Source organism: Choloepus didactylus, chromosome 21 (genome assembly GCF_015220235.1).
Source record: "Choloepus didactylus isolate mChoDid1 chromosome 21, mChoDid1.pri, whole genome shotgun sequence".
In the NCBI taxonomy this organism is placed as follows: Eukaryota; Metazoa; Chordata; class Mammalia; order Pilosa; family Megalonychidae; genus Choloepus; species Choloepus didactylus.
In genome coordinates this window covers 16053443-16071199 of record NC_051327.1, presented here as the reverse complement: position 1 = coordinate 16071199, position 17757 = coordinate 16053443, and the positions used below count along the sequence as shown (strand labels likewise).

The 17757-nt window shown below is 56.8% G+C and overlaps 1 protein-coding gene across 5 annotated transcripts in view; it reads left to right on the top strand.

Moving 5' to 3' along the window:
* The window catches only part of GTF2IRD1 (GTF2I repeat domain containing 1), a 110853-nt gene that overhangs the window by 19542 nt on the left and 73554 nt on the right, over positions 1-17757 (top strand). For all 5 annotated transcript variants that reach the window (XM_037814319.1, XM_037814317.1, XM_037814318.1 and 2 more), the window contains exon 2: positions 16073-16201. In XM_037814319.1, coding sequence (XP_037670247.1) covers positions 16079-16201 — 123 coding nt within the window. In that variant the 5' untranslated portion in view covers positions 16073-16078. The remainder of the gene's footprint in view (positions 1-16072; positions 16202-17757) is intronic.

The following is a 17757-nucleotide window of genomic DNA, read 5'->3' as shown; positions in this document are numbered from 1 at the left end:
GGTCCCCACTGCAGACATTCTGCACAACCAGGGTTCCACGGGCACTCGGCTCTAGGCTGTATCCCCCAGTTTGTGGGTGGGCATGTGTATTTATGAATCTAGGAAAGGCTTTGGAGAAACGTCTTTGTATACGAAGGCTGGCATTTTAGATCATTTTCTCAGGATAAATTTATAGAATTAGAAGAACTGGCTGGAGGGGCATGAAGCTGGTTAAACCCCATGAAACACACCTCCAAGTCACTTTGCAGAGAGGGTCCGAGAGGGATTTTAGCATGCAAACTCCCTGTTGCCAGGTGAGGGGGCCGGGAGAGAGCTTGGCCACAGGCGTATGATCTGGTTTGCAGAGAAATTCCCAGCAGACTCAGAACCCTCTGCCCTGGGTAGGGGCAAGGGGCTCCGGGCAGGACTGGGCCCTTGTTATTTGAAGCAGGGCAGGATTAGAAAGGGATGACTTTCCTTTTTTTGGTTGTCTCACTGGGTGTCCCAATACCGTTTGTCTTCCAAAAACTTTTTATTAAGAAAAAAACATTATTTATTGTAAGTGAACAGGGTGATGAGTTTTTACAACCCAGACACACCCAGATAATCAGCACCCAAACAGGAAACAGAACATGACCAACCCCCCAGAAGCACCTCTCGTGCCCCCTCCCTGTCCGTCACCCACCCCCAGCCCCACCCCGGGATAACTGCCATTCTTGACTTCTCTCATCAGTTGGGTGCGTTTTTGAACTTTGTATAAATGACATCCTCCGCCGTGAGCTTCGCTGCTTGGGCTGCTTTCGTCATGTCTGAGACGTTCGGCTGTGGCACTGTGTGCAGTTGTGGTTTGTTTGTCCGATACCTTTTCCAGTAGACGGGCACCAGGGAGGATGCAGTAGAGTAGATGCACGGGCACGTCATTGCAATCAGAATACCGTCTGACTTACTGCCGGTTTTCAAAGAAATGAAATGTGTTTCCCTAGTGGGTGGGAAAGGATTTGTAACTAACATAGCAGTTGAGCCCTTGGGAGAGGACATCTCTGGGCACCCAAAGATCTGGGATCCAGTCTGTCCCCTCTGGGCCTCAGTTTCCCCAGGTGGAAATGGAGGTGGTTGGATGAGGGGCCCACCGAGCTCCAGGCCCCATGACCCTCAAGGGTGTACTAGGAGGTGCTAAGAGCTTGTTTCTAAAGGGTTTTACGTTTGCTTGTACAATCCTTTTTATCAGCTTGGTCAAAGCAAACTGCCCTTGACCTCTGCCCACCTTTTCCCAAGGCCAAGTTACTTGATGGAAGGATCCTTAGAAGCTTCCACTTGATGACTCCCGGTGACAGGGGACTCGGTGCGTAAAAAGCAGTGTGATCTTCCATTAGGGGCAGACGTCCCAGTTGGAAAGCCTTCCCTTATATTGTACCAAAGCCTGGGTCCCTGGAATTTCTACCTGTGAATGAACTTGGACTCAGTGTAGTTCTTCAGGGGCCAAAGCCATGGAATCCAGGATTCGGGAGACAGCCTGCGTAACTGGGTCTCACGCAATGGTAGCAGCTGCTGTTATTGTTATTATCACTATTTTATTGTCGACTTTGCTGTGACAGAGGAGCCCAGACTTAGAATGGGCCTGAAAAATCACCTCTTTCACGCTGGGTTAGTTTCCCAGCTGCTGTAACACACACCATACAATGGATTGGCTTAAAGAAGGGGAATTTATTGGCTCATGGCTTTGAAGCTTGGAGAAGTCCAAAATTGAGGCGTCAGCAGGACGATGCTTTGTCCCTGGAGACTGGCATTCCAGGGCTGGCTGCCGGTGATCCTTGGTCTTTGGCTTCTCCATCACATGACGATGCACATGGCAGCGTCTTCTCCTTTGCCCTCTGGTCCTGTTGACTTCCAGCTGCTCCCCGCTCCCTGTGGCATCTCTTGCCGAGTCTGATTTCCTTTGCTTGCAAGGACTTTGGCCATATTGGATTAAGGACCCGCCCTCATTCGGTTTGGACGCACCTTAAGGAACAGTACCTTCAAAGGTCCACACCCACAGGAGCAGGGGTTGGAGGTTGAACCTGCCTTTTGTGGGAGTCGTGATTTGCTCCCCAACACATACCATATCCAAGGCTCAGCTCTTCTGCCTCCAGCATCCCTCTGAGAGTTGGTCCAGCCTGTGATGTGTGCCCGGGGAGGGGCTCTTTCCCTCTGACCCCTCTGCCTGTCCCAGGGCCAGGGGCTGGGGAAAGTCTTCATGAGTGGGGTCATGGCAGTGGCAGCTCATCCAAGCTTCCATCTTCCTCTGCCTTCCTCCAGGCCCACAGAGGCCTTCAGAGAAGGAGCAGGTAGTGGCTGCAGCAGTGGAGACCGGGTTTGACGCCTGGGCAGACGTTCCTCAGTGGGGAGGACGGGTGGACATTGGGATCCATCAGGATGGTCTCAGGGACTGAGGCCCTTAGGAGTAGATTCCAGTGCAACTAATGGTATTTACTCCTCCCATCCGTGCTGTGCAGTAGGTAAGATTTGTCCCATTTGGAGATGAGGACAGGGAGGTTCAGGGAGATTAAATAACTTGCAATTTAGATGAGCCTCCTGGAAGACCTTTTTTTTTTTAATTTTTAATTTTTAAATTTTATTGTGGTGCATGTACACAACATAAATTGTTCCCATTTTAACCACATTCAAGTATACAATGCAGTGGTGTTAGTTGCATTTGCAGTGTTAGGCCACAATCACCGCCCTCCATTATCAAAAGTTTTCCATCACCCCAAACAGAAACCGTGTCCCTTTTAGGCATTCACGCCCTGCCCACCTCTACCCCGTCCCTAGTAACCGGAACTTGACTCTCTGTCTCTATGGATTTGCATATCCTGGTTATTTCGTATGAATGAGCTCATGCAATATTTGTCCTTTTGCATCTGGCTCATTTTGCTGCAAGGCAGGGTTTCTCATTCTTGAACAGTGCTTGGCATCAGGGCTTTTGAAAGTGTATCGGATTGATTTGCTTGTATTTATGCCCCACCTTATTTCAGAAGAGGTTTGAAAAGTTCGTGAAGGAGGTAAAATCTAGTAAGATGGTACAAAGTTGAAAGTGTAAAACAAGGCTGTGGCCTAATGTGGAGCCGGAAGTGCATCCCAATTTGAAAATGCCTGCCGCGTGCTTGGTTTCCGTTAGGGGCGTGTTCGGTTGCCAGAGCCCTGATGAACTGATGAACAGAAGCTTGAGGAGTGAGGGGTTTGTTTGGCTCATGTGACAAGAAGCCAGGAGGGGGGCGGCCCAGCCCCGGGGCAGCTGCTCGGGGACATCGGAGGGACTGCTGCCTTGTTCTCTGACTTCTCCATCCCGGGCACCCTCCTCTAAAGCCACTGTGGCCTGCTAGGTAGGAGGGGAGACTCGGCAGCCAGTGCCCTTGCATTGGGCAGCTCTCCCTTTGCACGTGGGGAGGGAAGTCGTCAGGAACTTCTGCATTGGCCCCAGTGGCGTCAGGTGCTGTCTTAATCCCCAGGGCTGCCATCCACAACCTGGGGGGCTTCAAACAGCAGAAATGCATCTTGCAGTTGGAGGCCAGAGGTCCAAAATCAAGGTGGCAGCCGGGCCACGATCCCTCTGAACCTGCTCCGCCTCGCCTGGCCCGGTGATTGCCTGCAGTCCTTGATGTCCCTTGGCGTGTGGATGTGGCGCTGCAGTCTCCACCCTCCGCTGTCGCTGGGCCTTCTCCCTGATTTCCATCCACATTCCCCCTTCTTACCCAGACGCCAGTCCTGTGGGAGCAGGGCCCGTTCTAATCCAGTTTGACTTCATCTTAACTCATCGTGTTTTCAAAGACCCTGTTTCCAAATAAGGTCACATCGCAGGACTGGTATTAGGACTTGAACATGATCTTTTGTGGGGACACAGTTCACCCGAAAACCCACAGCCCTCCCCAGCTGCCAGGGAGCCCGGGACCGGGAGCATTTTGTTTTCTAGCTCCGAGGGCAGAGGGAGAAGACGGTTGAGTGAGGGTTGAGTGAACCAGCCTGCAGCCTCCGCCCCAGAATCCCTGACACAGGAATCCCAGACGCTGGCTGGATGCTCTTTCTAGCCGCCATTTAAAAATGCAGTCGTGGTCACTTATTAAATTCGTAGTTGGAGACAAAAACAAATGGGTGACTTGGGAATATAGACTGAAGCTCACCCCACCAGTGAAGGCTGAGTTAAGTAGGTTGCTTTATGCTGCAAGTAAAAGAAACTTCCACTAAAAATGGCTTTGGCAGTAGGGACGTTGAATATGCAGCCCAAGGTGTGGAGGGGGAGGTCCTTCACCTGACAGCTTGGCCTCCTGGGCAGGCACCATCCATGGTCCAAGATGATGTTCACGTTTGGGAGCGTCACGTACAAGAAGGAAGACATCCCTGGCTTCAGTCCCTTTCTGAGATCAAGGAAAACTTTCCTAGAAGCCTCTCAAGTCTCATTGACTAGAAGTGGGTTACATGTTCCTCTTACAGCACTTCCAGGCCAGGGGCCTTAGAGGATCACCCAGCTTCACCCCCAGGCTGCCAGCACCCCAGCTGTCCCAAGCACCTGCCTTCAGGTGCACCGAGGGAGCGTCATCAGCAGGGAAGGGGAAGAGGATTGGAGGTGTCCACTGCCAAGGCAGAGAGAGGATATCATGACCAGGAATCCAGACTGTCTTCCTTGGCCCTGCAGCTGGGAGTAAGGCCCCCTCCAGCTGCCCATCTGGGACCCTGGCCTGGGCCTGTGTGGTTCTCGGGGTGTAAATCAGAGCCCCCCCAGCTAGAGTGGGGATGGGGCAGGAACTCGGGGCTCCAGGAAAGTCCATCCCCACCAGGGAGGCCCTGGGACAGAGATGGAATATCTCATAAGGGCAAAGCTGAGGAAGAGGGATGCCCTCCCCTCCCAGGAGGGGGGAAGTTGCTTTCTGTTTGTTCTCTCAAGCTTCTTTTTCGAGAAACAAGCATATGGCGGCGGATGGTGCGGGGGCCGTGTTTGGGTGGTGTGCACACATGCCTGTGCCACTCTGCGTGGTTGGGTGTGTTTTTTTCACCAGCTCCAGTGCCCCAGCTGGTACGTGGGGCAGTGAGACTCGAGTCAGAGGAGCTTCCCCAGCATCTGGAAAAATCCAGGGCTTTCCAGGGGCGCTTCTGGGGTTTCCAAGGCAGAAGGGGTTGGAGAACTTTCCGGCAAACCCAGGCCTTAGCTTTGCAGAGGTCTGAGCTGGGGACCATGTGTCGAACGGGATGAGGCTGTGGACCAGAACTCGTGAGGTGCGGTGAATGGGGTGCAGGGTGCACTTGTTTCCTGTGGCCGCTGTAACAAATCACCACAAACTTGGGGGCTTGAAACAACAGAGTAATCTCTTACGGTTCTGGAGGCCAGAAGTCTCGGGGTCACAGGGCCCCTTCCCCCTGATGCTCTAAGGGAGAAGCCTTCCCTGCCTCTGCAGCTTCTGGGGACTCATGGCCCTTCTGGGCTTGTCGCTGCACCTCTCTGTCTTCAAGGGCAGCTGCTTTAACTCCCTCTCTCCTCCCTCTTCACATCACTTCCTCTTCTGTCTGTGTCACATCTGCCTCTGTCTCCGTATTAGAAGGACACTTGTGATTGCATTTAGGAGCCACGTGGATAACCCAGGATGATCTCCCCATCCCAAGATCCTTAATTTACTCACATCTGCAAAAATGCTGTTTCTGGATAAGGTGACATTTCCAGGTTCCAGGGATTAGGATGTGGCTACCTTTTGGGACCATTTTTTTTTACCTACCATGGGTCCCTAAAGGCAAATCCCAGCAGCCATTCTTGTAGGCAGACTTTCCTTTAAAACATGCCAGCTAGGAAGAGAAGGACAAAGGGAGGTTCCCAGCTGGGCCAACCTTCTTGGTCCAGTTCTGTCCTGCAGGGGGAGGGGGGGCTTGTGCACGTACATGCAGGAACCCTAACCTCCATCCACCCTCCCAAACAGCTGCCCTTTGGCCACTCGCCAGGTCTCGGGTGCACCTGCATCTGTATGGTCCACCCTCGGAAGTGTATCGGTTATCTATGACTGTGTAACAAAGAGTCCCAAACTTAGAAACAACAATTGCTGCTACTTTCCTTCTCTCACAGTCTGGGGGTTGACTGGGCTCAGCCAGGTGCCCTTGCCCAAGGTCTTTCCTGCGGTTGCCGTCAAAGGGTGTCATGGGAGACTTCCTCACCTGCGTGTCAGTTTCCCCACTGAGCTGGGGAAACTGCTGGGGCTCCCCAGGCATCTCTTTCTCGACTTGGTCCCTCCAGCACAGTGGCTGCAGGGTAGCCACACTTCTTACGTGTCGGCCCAGGGCTCCAAAGGCAAGTGTCTCAGAGAGAGGAGCGGGTGCTGGGAGAAGCCTATCTCCTTTTATAACCTAGCTTTGGAAGCTGCACTGTATTACTTCCAGCACATTCTGTTGGTTAGAAGTGAGTCATTAAGGCCAGCCTGTGTTCAGGAGGAAGGGATTAGATCTTACCCATTGATGAGAGGAGTGTCAAAGAATTTGCAGTCATGTTTAAAACCATCACGGGAGGGAGGACAGACCAGGGCCACAGAGGGGATTTGTTTGGCCAGTGAATTCCAGGGTCCTGAGTTCCCAGAGATTGCTGGGGGGTGGGGTGGGGAGGTGGCACTGGGCAGTGAGCAGTGAGGGGGGTAGTGCAGGCTCCAGGCAGGCGTGTGTCCTTAGGTTTGCAGACTGTCCTTAGGTTTGCAGACGGCTTGCTCCTTGGAGGAGGGTTGGAGCGGGGCCCTGGGGCGAAGGCTGGGAGCGCAGAGTGTTTCCCACCGAGCAGATCCCTGGTCTGTGTTGAAAGCGCCCCAGCGATCAGCTCCAGCTCCCTCCCAGCCTCACCCCAGACCCCATACGTCCTGGACGCCTGGACGCCTGGACGCTGGCTGCTCGCCTGGCCTCAGGGCCTTTGCTTGGCCAGCTGGCCCCTCTGACCAGAGAGTCCCCTGTCCCCACCCCACGTTCTTGGCGTCTCCTAATTCTCTGCAACCTGCATCAGCGGCCCCTCCCCTCCAAGACCTTTCAAGGCCAAGGTCCGTGTGACTGGCTGGTGCTTGGCAGGCCTGGGGGACGCACAGATGGAAGAAATTGGGTCTGTTCTCCAGGAACCAGTGGTCTCACGGCAGAGAGAGAGGTGCAGGGAGGAGGGGAGAGGGAGCTAGGGGAGCCCGCTCAGGGGGCCGCAGACCATGGAGGGTCAGGGCAGGGGTCACCGACATGCTGAACCACAGCCAGGAGATGCCAGGCAAAGGGGCTGCGGGGATTAGTGATAAAAGGAGCCACAGGTTTAAAGATCTCGAGGGTGAGGCGTGCCCAGGCACCTGCAGGCTGGAGCCCCAGACAGGAGCAGACCCAGGGCTGAGACGAAAGCTAGGATCAGCTGGCCCCTGGGGCACTTCCCGACAGGGTGGGTGAGCCCAGCGAGCCTCTTGAGGGCAGAACTTCTGTCCTGTTCCTCTCTGTGTCCTGGGGCTGAGTTGCCCTCCTGCTGGGTTTGGGCTGGACGCCTTCTCCTCTTTGCAGTCAGGTGGCCGTGCTGGAGTTTGTCCCAGGAGGAGTTGCATTAGCATGTGTGTGCACAGCTGGGTACTCACATTTACTGCTGGATCAGAGGTGTGCTTGCCAAGTGCACCCTCCTTGTCTTTTAACCCCTGTCCCCCTTTCCCAGTCCAGGAAACATCGCTAAGTGTCTACTCTCATCTTAAAGTTGACACTAGAGTGGAACCAAACTCTTGTCTTCACCCATGAGCCAAACTCCTTCCCTTTCCCTCTGTCTACAGAATGATAATACCTTCCTTCCACTCCTGCACCTGGAAAACTCCTTTTCACCCTTCAAAACCCTTTGCAGTGGTCATTTCCTTCGGGAAGCCTTGTTTGACAGACCACTACTCCTCCAAATAAATAAATGTTTAAATAAAAGGGGGTAGCCACTTCCTCCTGTGTCAATCCCTGTGCCCGTGCGAGCGTCTCTGCTTGTACTCATTCACTGTCTTGTAAATCTTTGTTGACACATCTGCCTTCTGAGCGCTGGGAGAATCAGTGGGGCCTGTCCCAGTCATTTTTGAGTCTGCCTAGCCCGGCACAGAGCACTTCTAGTAGGTGTTCTGTGAAGAAGTCAGGGATCGAAGGGGGGCCAGGAGGGCACCCCAGGCCACCCTCCCTGCCAGAGCCTCCTCGGCAGGTAGCCAGGCCAGCAGCTTCTGCTGAGTTGTTGCCACCCGGCCCCCCACCCCGCTGCCCGGGGACTGTGGCCCAGCTGTCGGCCAGATGGTGGTGTCCTCTCGGCTCTGTCCCCAGCGTCTTCTAGCTTGGTGGTTGAGAAGTACAGGAATGAGTATAAGCCTCAGGGTCCAACAAGTGTGTGTTGAATGAATGAATGCACGCGTGCATGAATGATGGAGCCACTAGTGGGAGGTGAAGAAGGCGGGAGGTGTGTCTCTGATGCAGGTGTGTGGGAGGACAGCTTGGGATGGGGTGACCAGGTCTTCCCTCTCCACAAAGGACCCCGGGCAGGGTGCGTCTCTACTCAGTGCCTTAGTCTCTGCAGTTGTCAGATGGCGTTAAAATGATACCCACATCCTGGAGGTTTTCAGAGAATTTGGTGGAGCGATGGATGTGTGTGCTACAGGGGAGCTGGTGACGTTTGCTTCTTGGTTCAGCCCCAAGCTGGTGGGCACAGGTGGCTCTTCTGGCCTGGTGGGCCCAGACCACTTGGTTTCCTGCTAGCCAAGGGGCTGTTCTTGGTGAGTGTGTGTGTGCACAGGGGTGTGTGTATGCGATTGTGAGTGTGCAGGTGAGTGTGCATGGGTGCACGCATGCCTCTCCCCATTATTTCCATTGCTCTCTCTCACACACACACACTCCTCCTCTCAGACACACCTTCCATCCCATTGGCACACTCAGGGCCACTCAGTCACACCCCTGCTTCTTTTAAGCTCATGCTTTTCTGGAGCTCTAGGGAGACTTGAGGGAGGGGTCTGGATTTTCAGGGCCACCAGCCAGGAAGGCATCTGCCCCTGTGGCCCTGGGCTCTGGGGACGGGCCCTCACCCTGGGCGGGGCAGGGATAATGTGGAGCTAGCAGTGGGGACCAGGGACCCCACTTCCTACAGGCCCCAGTAGGAGAAACAGGCCGAGATGGAGAAGCAGCGTGCTGGTGGGATCTGCCTCCAGGCTGGGTCCGATAGTCGACACTCCGGGGGGAAGCGGGGTTGGAGGCTGCATCGTGGGGTGAGGGGAACCTGGATTTACTCGGGGCCATCCGGGCTTGGGTCCCAGCTTCGTTACATCTCGAATTCCTCTGCTCTAAAATGAGGGCGTTCGGTGTGAGGTTTAGACATCTATCAGGAGCCAGCCCTGGCCAGGCCTTAGGAAATGGCCCTGGTGCTCCTTCCCTCCCTCCCTCCAATGGGCTGGTCTTGGGCTCTGCTGCACCCAGGCCAGAGAGGGTGGTGGCCGAGCCCCTAGGCCAGGGACACCCGTGGCTGATGGCCAGGCCAGGCCTCCTTTCCTTGCCGCCTGCCGTTTCAGCTCTGGGCCCCTTTTGGTGTCCCTGAGCTGGTAGCAAGGGGAACTGGAGCCCTGGGTTTCTGCCACCAAATGCTCAGACCCTCCAGCCCCGGGCAGCCGCTTAGCCCCTCAGCTGCCCGTCCCAGCATCTGGGGTCCCATGATCAGCCCCACTCCTTGAGTTAAGAGTCATGCCCCACGGAGGAGCAGAGAGAAGGGACTGTGGATCAGATGTCCTGGATCTCATCCTGGCCTTGTCACTCCTTTGAGCAAGCGTGTCCCTGCCTCTGGGCCTTGATTTCCTCACTCTTAAAATGGGCACACTCCGCTCTGTCCTGCCTGGCTCCCAGGGCAGAGATCACGGCTGTCAGAAAGCAGGGGAAAGGGGGTCCAGGCTCAGGGCACCCCGGTGGGTAGCTGTTGACCATGGACAGGCCGGCGACGCTCCAGCTGGCATGGGAACCCTTGGACAAAGGGAGCATCTGGGGTGGGGGCTGGGGAAAGGGGGTTTTTACGTGGGCTGAGCCGGGAAGTCTTGTCTTCAGCCCCGGTTTTCTTGCCTGCGCATCCACCTCCTGCCCCATCAGCCCCATCCCCTTCTCCCACCAGGCTGTGCTTCCCCGGGGGGTGCAGCACCCGTCTCCCTAGACGTCCAGGCCACAGGCAGCTGAAAGGCAGGGTTGGGGTGCAAGGAGACCCCTCCTTTGCCTCCCAGCTGGCCTGGCACCCGACGCGGGGTGTTTGGGGAATGAAAACCCCAGCTGAAGCTCTGTCTGGTCTCCTTCCCCTTCTTGTTGGCACCGGGGTCCCACGAGGGTGGGCTTCCTGAAAGGCCAGACCCCTCTGGGTCCCCCTCCACCCTTGCGGTCAGGGCAGCCTCGACTCAGGCGGGACAGGACACCCAGCTCCCCTTTGGCTCAGGGCCGCCGAGAGCCGAGCTGCTGGTGTCTGGGCGAGGAATTCCTGGCCGGAGAGGGAGGCGGGCAGGAAAAGTGGAGCTTCTGGGAAAGTGGAGTTGGGACGTCAGTGCCGGAAACATCCCCAGGGATCGTCTTGTCTGGTCCTGCCTGTACCTGGCTGCCTGTCAGAACTTAAAATGCAGATGCCCGGGCCCCACCCCCCCCCAGGAGCTCCAAGGTGGCAGCTCTGCAGTGGGGCCCGGGAATCTGGGTGTGGGAAGGGCAGGTGCTGGCCAGGGCTGCCCCACCTGCCTGCCTCTTTCACAGGTGGGAAGACGGGGTCCGGAGGCTGAGTGTTAGCAGCTCCTTCTGGTCTGGGGCTTGAACCCAGGGCCCTGACTTCCTCCCTTTGCCCTTTGGGGCTCCGTGAAACAAGACCGGCCCCTCAGGGTCGTCAAGATGGAGACCTGCCCCCTCCCCATCTTGTGGCCTCCCTGGGTAAAGGGCCCGAGGTCAGAGCTTGGGTCCTGTCCTGTTGGTTTGCCCGGGATGGAGGGGTTTCCCGGGACACAGAACTTTCTGGCTAAACCCAAGAAAGTTCCCGGCAAACCCCTGCTGTGAATTCCATCAGCTGGTCTTTCTGCTCCCCTGAGCCGCCAGTCCTCCTGCAGCACACGGATGGACAGACAGACCTCATCCTCACCCCCCTAGGCCAGGGACACCCGCTGAAATCCTTGGGCAGGTCCCTTCCTGGCCTCTGATGTGGTGTGATGACGTGCATGAGGCTCGCTTGGCAGCGGGGGGTGCGACAGCCCACGAACGCTCGCCCCACAGGCTCTGACTCAGAGGCTCTGGGCCGGGGCCTGGGACTCTGCATTCCTAGCGAGTGTCCCGGGGATGCCACTTGCTAGGGGGTCCAGGGACCACACCCCAAGGAGCACCTGTCCGGGTCACCTGTCTGCCTGAGCAGCCTCCCTAGTTGGGGCATTCAGGAGCATTAAGATGTGATCACCGTCTCGATTTTCTGTCACTTTGGTCCCCTAGTGCGTTCCCCCTTGGTGACGCAGACTTCATCTGGTGCGTGTGTCCTCCACGTTACTCCTTGGTGTTCTGAGAGCCAGGGAAGCGTGCGTCATCAGGCCCTCTGCTTACGGCCTCAAGCGTCCGACTCCTGCCCACCTTGACCAGGTCTAGGCCGTGCTAGTTCCCGGCTCTCTGCTGAGCCCCCCTAATAAGCCCGAGTTCTAGGAGTGGGAACGGCCGTCAGCACTGGCCTCGTGGAGCTTGTGTTCTGGTTGGGAAAACAAGTAATTTCAGTTTGCAACAGATTCTATGAAGAAAGTAAAACAAGGAAACGTTCGTCGAGGGTGAGGGGTGGGGGCTGCTGGCTTGGCCTCGGGGGCTGGGGAAGGAGGGCGCAAGGGGTGGATTTGAGGGGCAGAGAGGAGGCTGGAGCAGCTGGAGCCCATTGCAGAGGGGAGAGGGGAGAAGGGGAGGGAGAAGACAGACAGACAGACCCGGATCACAGGTGCTTGCAGGCAATCTCCCTAGTGGGGGAAACTCGGAAGTTCCTGAGCAGGGGAGTGACTTGAGATTCATGTTTCACACGTGCTGTCCGGCTGCTGTTTGGAGGGGGGACCTCGGTGGGGTGGGGTGGGCAGAGGGGCTGGTTGCCATGGTGAGGTTACGTGTGGGGGGGAGGCTGTGGTGTGGACAGGGAGGTGGCCCTGGGGGTGGAGAGTGGTGGGCCAGTGTGGACACATTTGGGAGCTGAGCTAACGGGACTTGGCAGGTTCTTTGAGGACATGTTTAAGAGGGAATCAGATGGTCCCTCGATTTTTAGCCTGAACCCCTGAATGGATGACAGGGAAACCCGAGAAATGGACCCAAGCAAGAAACTCAGGGCTGCACGACGTCTGAGTTGTTTATTAGAAATTGAAGTCGCGAAGTTGGGGACGGGCAGTTAGAAGAGGTAGCGTCTCAGGGACAGAGGGTTAGAGAGAAATCGGGGCGTCACCAGCTCCGAGATGGTGTTTAACGCCAGGAACTGGGGGGATTGGCCCGGCAGCCAGGGAGGGAGTGGGACAGAGAAGAGAAGAAGGCCCGGACCGAGTCTGGGGCTTTCCCCATGGGATGGTCTCATTCTAGGCAGGGGCAGAAGCAGCGAAGGAGACTGGGGAGAAGTGGCCCAGAGGTGAGAAGGAAGAAAACTGGACAAGTGGCGGCCTGGAAGCTGGGAGGAGGGGTTTGACGTGGGGAGGGGGCTGCTCCCCACTCAGCCCTCGCAGGCTGTGCCCACCCAGGAACCCGACTGGTGGCTGCGAGTCCTTCATTGTCGTGGGCTTCCTGGCTGCTCGGGGACCCAGGGCAGGGGCCGCTGCCCGTTGCCCACCTCCGCCACTCATCGCCATCTTCCCAACGTCCTCTCCTGGGTGCCCGTGGTGACCCCGGCCTGGGTCCTCTGGACACGGATTGCTGGGCCAGAACCTTTTTCTGCCGTTCCTCCTCTCGGGTGTTTTTTTTCCTCTTGACTCTCAGACTGGCTTCTTGGTTAATTGCCAGTCGTGCTTTGTGTCCTTTGCTCTGTTTTGTTTTGTGTTTTTTTTGTCATTTTATTGGGTGATGTTCTTTCCCCTCTTCATTTTCAGCGTACAACTATCCCCACTCTTTCATAGCTGGGAGAACCTGAGGTTTAAATGATTCACCCAGCAGGGTCCTGGCAGACTTAGTTTGCTAGGGCTGCTATGGCAGATCCCATGTGGCTGGTTGACTTAAACACCCCACGTTGATTGGCTCACAGACTTAGAGACCAGAAGTTCCAAATGAAGGCCCTGGCAAGGCTGTGCTTTCCCCGGGGTTCAGGTGCTGCGGTCTCACCGTCCTTGGGTGTCCTTGGCTTGCAGCTCTGTCCTCGGTCTCTGGAAGCTTTCTCTGACCTCTGGCTTCTCTTTCTGAGGCCTCCAGTAACACCGGTTAAGACCCTTCCTGATGCAGTTGGCCACACCTAACTCGGCTCTTGGACGATCCTAGTCGCAAATGAGCCCACGCCCTGACTCACCTGCACATCTTCAAAGGTGCTGTTTATACCTGGGTTCACACCCACAGGGATGCAGATTAAGATGTGGACATGTCAGTCCCAGCACAGGCCTAGGCCGCTGCTCAGGCCCCTCTGCTCACTGCAGCAGCTCCAGCCACGTGGCCACCGGCCCCCCCGTTCAGGGGCCCTGGGCGTTTGGGGAGAGTCACCTTCTCCCTCGCTGCCCCCACCTGCCCGGCCCCCTCCCTGGCCTCCTTGGGCTCCAGAGCAGGACAGAAGGTCCTGGGAGCCCAGATGACCCAGCAGCCCTGAATCCCTGGTTCCTTCCTAAGTGGATTAGGAACTCTGCCAGAAGGATCCGGCAGCCGGCTGTGGTCACCAGGAAGCCAGGGCTGGGGTGCTGTCTGGTGCCTTCCTGCTCTGCTCTGATTCGATTTGGGCCTCAGCAGCTGGGAGGCGCCAGCCCGAGGCCTTTCAGGGAAACAGCTCGAGGGACTGGCTGGGATGGGGGCAGATCTCCGAGTTCCCCAGCGGGCAAACCCTGCTGCCAGCCCTTCAGCCTCCCAGCTGGGTCCCTTAGGGGGTCTGGTTGCAGGACAGGCCCTTGGGTGGGCTTCACTGGCCGCGGCCACTGGCTGCCCCTCGGCCCACCCGTATATCCCACCCGTGGCCTGTCCTAGCTCCTCAACATCCCTTTAATACTTTCGATTTCAAATTTTTACAAAATCACAACCTGTAGGAAGACATCCATGTTATAAATATCTAGGAGTGAACCCAAGACACATTTTGGCCAGAGGCTGACTGGCTGGTGGTTAGAATCAGTATTTAGGCACAGCCAAAGAGCAGATTTTGGCCAAAAGTGAGGCCAGAGCCCAGCTCTTGTCCATCCCTAATTCCTTTGAACACATCTGTAACTGAAGTCAAGCCATGCTCACCCTCTGTTGGGGATTGAATCACGTCCCCACAAAAGACACACTCAAGTCTTAATCCCCTTCCTGTGAGTGTGAGCCCATTTGTCAGTAGGGCCTTTGAAGACGTTACTCGTTAAGGTGTGGCTGCCATATCGGGCTGGGCCTTTACCTGTGTGACCTCAGGCCTTATAAAGGGAGTAAATTTGGACCCCACAGTCAGTGAAGCCGGAAGCTGGGAGACAGAGAGGGGAGAGCCCGCCATGTGACAGGGAAACACCAGCACCTGACACCACAGGATCCAGGAGAGAGCCCCTGGATTTCGGACTTCTAGCCTCCAAACTGTGAGCCAGCACATTCTTATTTGTTCAAGCCAACCCACTGTGTGCTCTTTGTCGTAGCAGCCCTGGCCAACAGAGACACCCTTGGCCGTGCACGGCAGACTGATATTTTCTGTCCTGTGTCGCTGATCCCCTGGCCCACTGAAAGGTTGCAGTCTGTAGTTTGGGCCACGCTGCCTTGACCTGTGATGCACGTCGGGCACTGAGCTGACCCCGCGGAGCTTGTGGTCTGTGACAGAGAACACCCAGGGTTTGGCGCTCTTCAAGGCGGTCTGCCTGCCTGGGGTCCCTCGTCCCCCGGTTGTTTGCATCAACTCCCCTGTGGCCCCACTTGCTGCTGACCACTCCCAGGAACTGGCCGCCAGCCCAGCCCAGGGCCTGTGTTTAGAGCGCTAGATGGCCGACCTGGAGAGGGCAACCGGGGGTCCCTGCTCTGATCTCTGCTCCCTCCTTTGCTTGGCTTAGTGAGGGGGCTGGTGCAGGCCCCCAGACCCAATTCCTGGAGTCAGGAAAGGAGAGGGCAGGGTGCAAGTGGGAACCGAGGGAGGGGGCCCTTTGTATCGGGCAGGTGCCCAGGCAGGGGCAGCAGGCCGTTCCAGGTCTCGGGGAGCCCCAGTGGGGAGGAGTGTGCAGCTCTGCCCTCCAGGAGCCCCATTAGACAGGACAAAGTCCCACCTTGGGGAAGCCCTGGTCTGTGATGAAGCCAGGAAGTGGCCTGACGTGATACTGTGATGGGGTTGCTCAGAGAGGCACGGGGGTGCCCACGGAGACATCCAAACCTGCTGGGAGGGAGCGGGGGGCAGGGGGCAGTCAGGGCTGGCTTCCCGGCAGAGGCAACAATAAAAAGCGAAGGGGCCAAAGAAGGTTCCCCAGGCAGAGGGGGCACAGCTTACGGAGGCAGAGGAGGCAGGGAAGGCATTGGAATGTTGAGGTTCAGTGAAGCTTGGAGTTCTTGGAATGTGGGGTGTGAGGAACAGGAAGTGAGACTGGGAGGGTTTAGGGCCAGATGGGGAGGGCCTTGAATGCTGGGCTGAACCTGTGGGCAGTAGGGAGCCACAGAGGGTGTGTGAGCAGAAGAGGGTGTGTGACCAGAGCTGCGAGCATGGAGTTAGCAGTCAAGGCTGGTGTGATGCAGCAGACTTGGGGGGGACGTGCTGTCAGCACACCCCTCAGTTATCCTGCTGTACGGGCCGTGTGCTTGCCACTGCATGACCAGGCCTGCAGGGCTCCACCTCTATCGTGCATTCGAGGCCCTGGGCAGAGGGAAAGGCCAGCTCTGTCCATCCTGCCTGTGAAACAGCAGTGACCCTAGGGGCCCAGGTGGGTTGGGGTGGGCAGCCACCATTGATGCCCACACTACGTGCCGTGCACCCACTGCTGCCTCCCTCCCTCCTCCCTCCCTCCAGGTGACCATGGCCTTGCTGGGGAAGCACTGTGACGTCCCCACCAACGGCTGCAGGCCCGACCGCCAGAACACTGCCTTCGCCCGCAAAGACGAGATCATCACCAGCCTCGTGTCTGCCTTAGATTCCATGGTGAGGGCCCCTTCCCATCCCGGGACAGGAGGGGGACACTGGCCCTTGTAGCGAGACATCTGGGCTCAAGTACCCCCGTTGGCACTTGGAGGAGCCTTCACCGACCTGCGCTGCAGTGTCCCCGTCTGCAAAACTCACGGTGCGGGAGGCTTAAGCAAAATCAAGCGTACACACATCTAGCTCCAGGAGTGAGCACTGGCTCCCAGCCCCTGTCCCCTTGTCCCCTCACCCCTCGTCCTCTTTCAGTCCAGTTGATCTATTTTGTTGTCGTTGCTTTTTTGGTGTGAAGTCTAAGAATCCGTTGCCTGGTTCAAGGTCCTGAAGATTTTCCCCTATGTTTTCTTCTACGTGTTTTATGGTTCTAGCTCTCATAGTCTGATCCATTTTGAGTTAATTTTTTTGTTCATGGGGTGAGGTTGAAAGTATGACCAGTTTTCAAGTGGACTCCCAGGGCCTCTTTGAAAAGTCTCCAGCTCCCCGGGGATGAAGGCCGCTCACGGGCTGCTCAGGCAGTGCTTGGCGCCGGCTCTCCCTGCACCGCGACCCCTGCCCGCGTCCTGCAGCCGCAGTTCCTCATGGGCACTGATGCAGGCAGAGCTTGTATGGGGTCACTCGGGCCGGCTGGCCCCGGAGGCCCTAGCCACAGGTGGCTATTTGCATTTGGATTTGTTAAAATTCAAACAGAAGTGGCCTCATTCCGGTGCTCAGTGGCCACACGTGGTGAGTGGCTGCTGCAATGAGCAGTTATAGGTACAGACCATCCCCATCCTCATGGAAAGTTGTAGTGAGCCGCGCTGGTCCGGAGGGCATTTCAGAGCCTCGGAGGGGCTGAGGACCTTCGCTGTCCTAGTGGCACGAACGAGCCAGGCTCTCCCTCCCTTGGGGCCCTTCAAGGGTTTCCTAAGTGGCCCTTGCAGTGACCTGACTCTGCATCTTCCAGGGCTCCGGCCTGGGTCCCTGGGTGCTCTGCAGGGGGAGTGGGGCTGAACTGACGTGCATTCACCACCCCCAGTCTTTTCCTGGGTTTCCAGGTGGCCCCACCCTCTGGCTGCCCCCGGGCACGTGGGTTCCCTGCCCTTGGCCTCAGCTTCTTCGGCCAAGAAACGGCCACAGAAAGAAGACTCTCCCACTCCCATGGCCGATCCTCTGTTGGAAACACCGAATTGGTTTCATTTTTTGGTTGATGTTCTATACAGCGTTACGGCTGGGAGAGGGAGCAGCAGGTTTTTGTTTTCATCTTAGAGAGCAGGAAACAGACGCCCCCGTGAGAGATCCCAGATGACAGGGCTGCTGGCCCCGCGCCGTCCCCCGCTTCCTCGCCAGAGCGACACCGGGCTGGGGGCTGGCACCAGAGGCGAGATGGTGGCCCAGAGAGGTTAGGGAACTTGTCATTGGTCACACAGCAGCAGAATGGTGGTTCGAAGCCAGACTTCCCGACTGTCAGCCGAGCACTTCCTGCCCCAGATAAAAAACCAGCACTTAGTAGGCACCAACTGTATGCCTCAAGCTTTACAGGGAGGGTACTCCTTGTGAGGCAGTCAGAGGCCTGAGCTGCT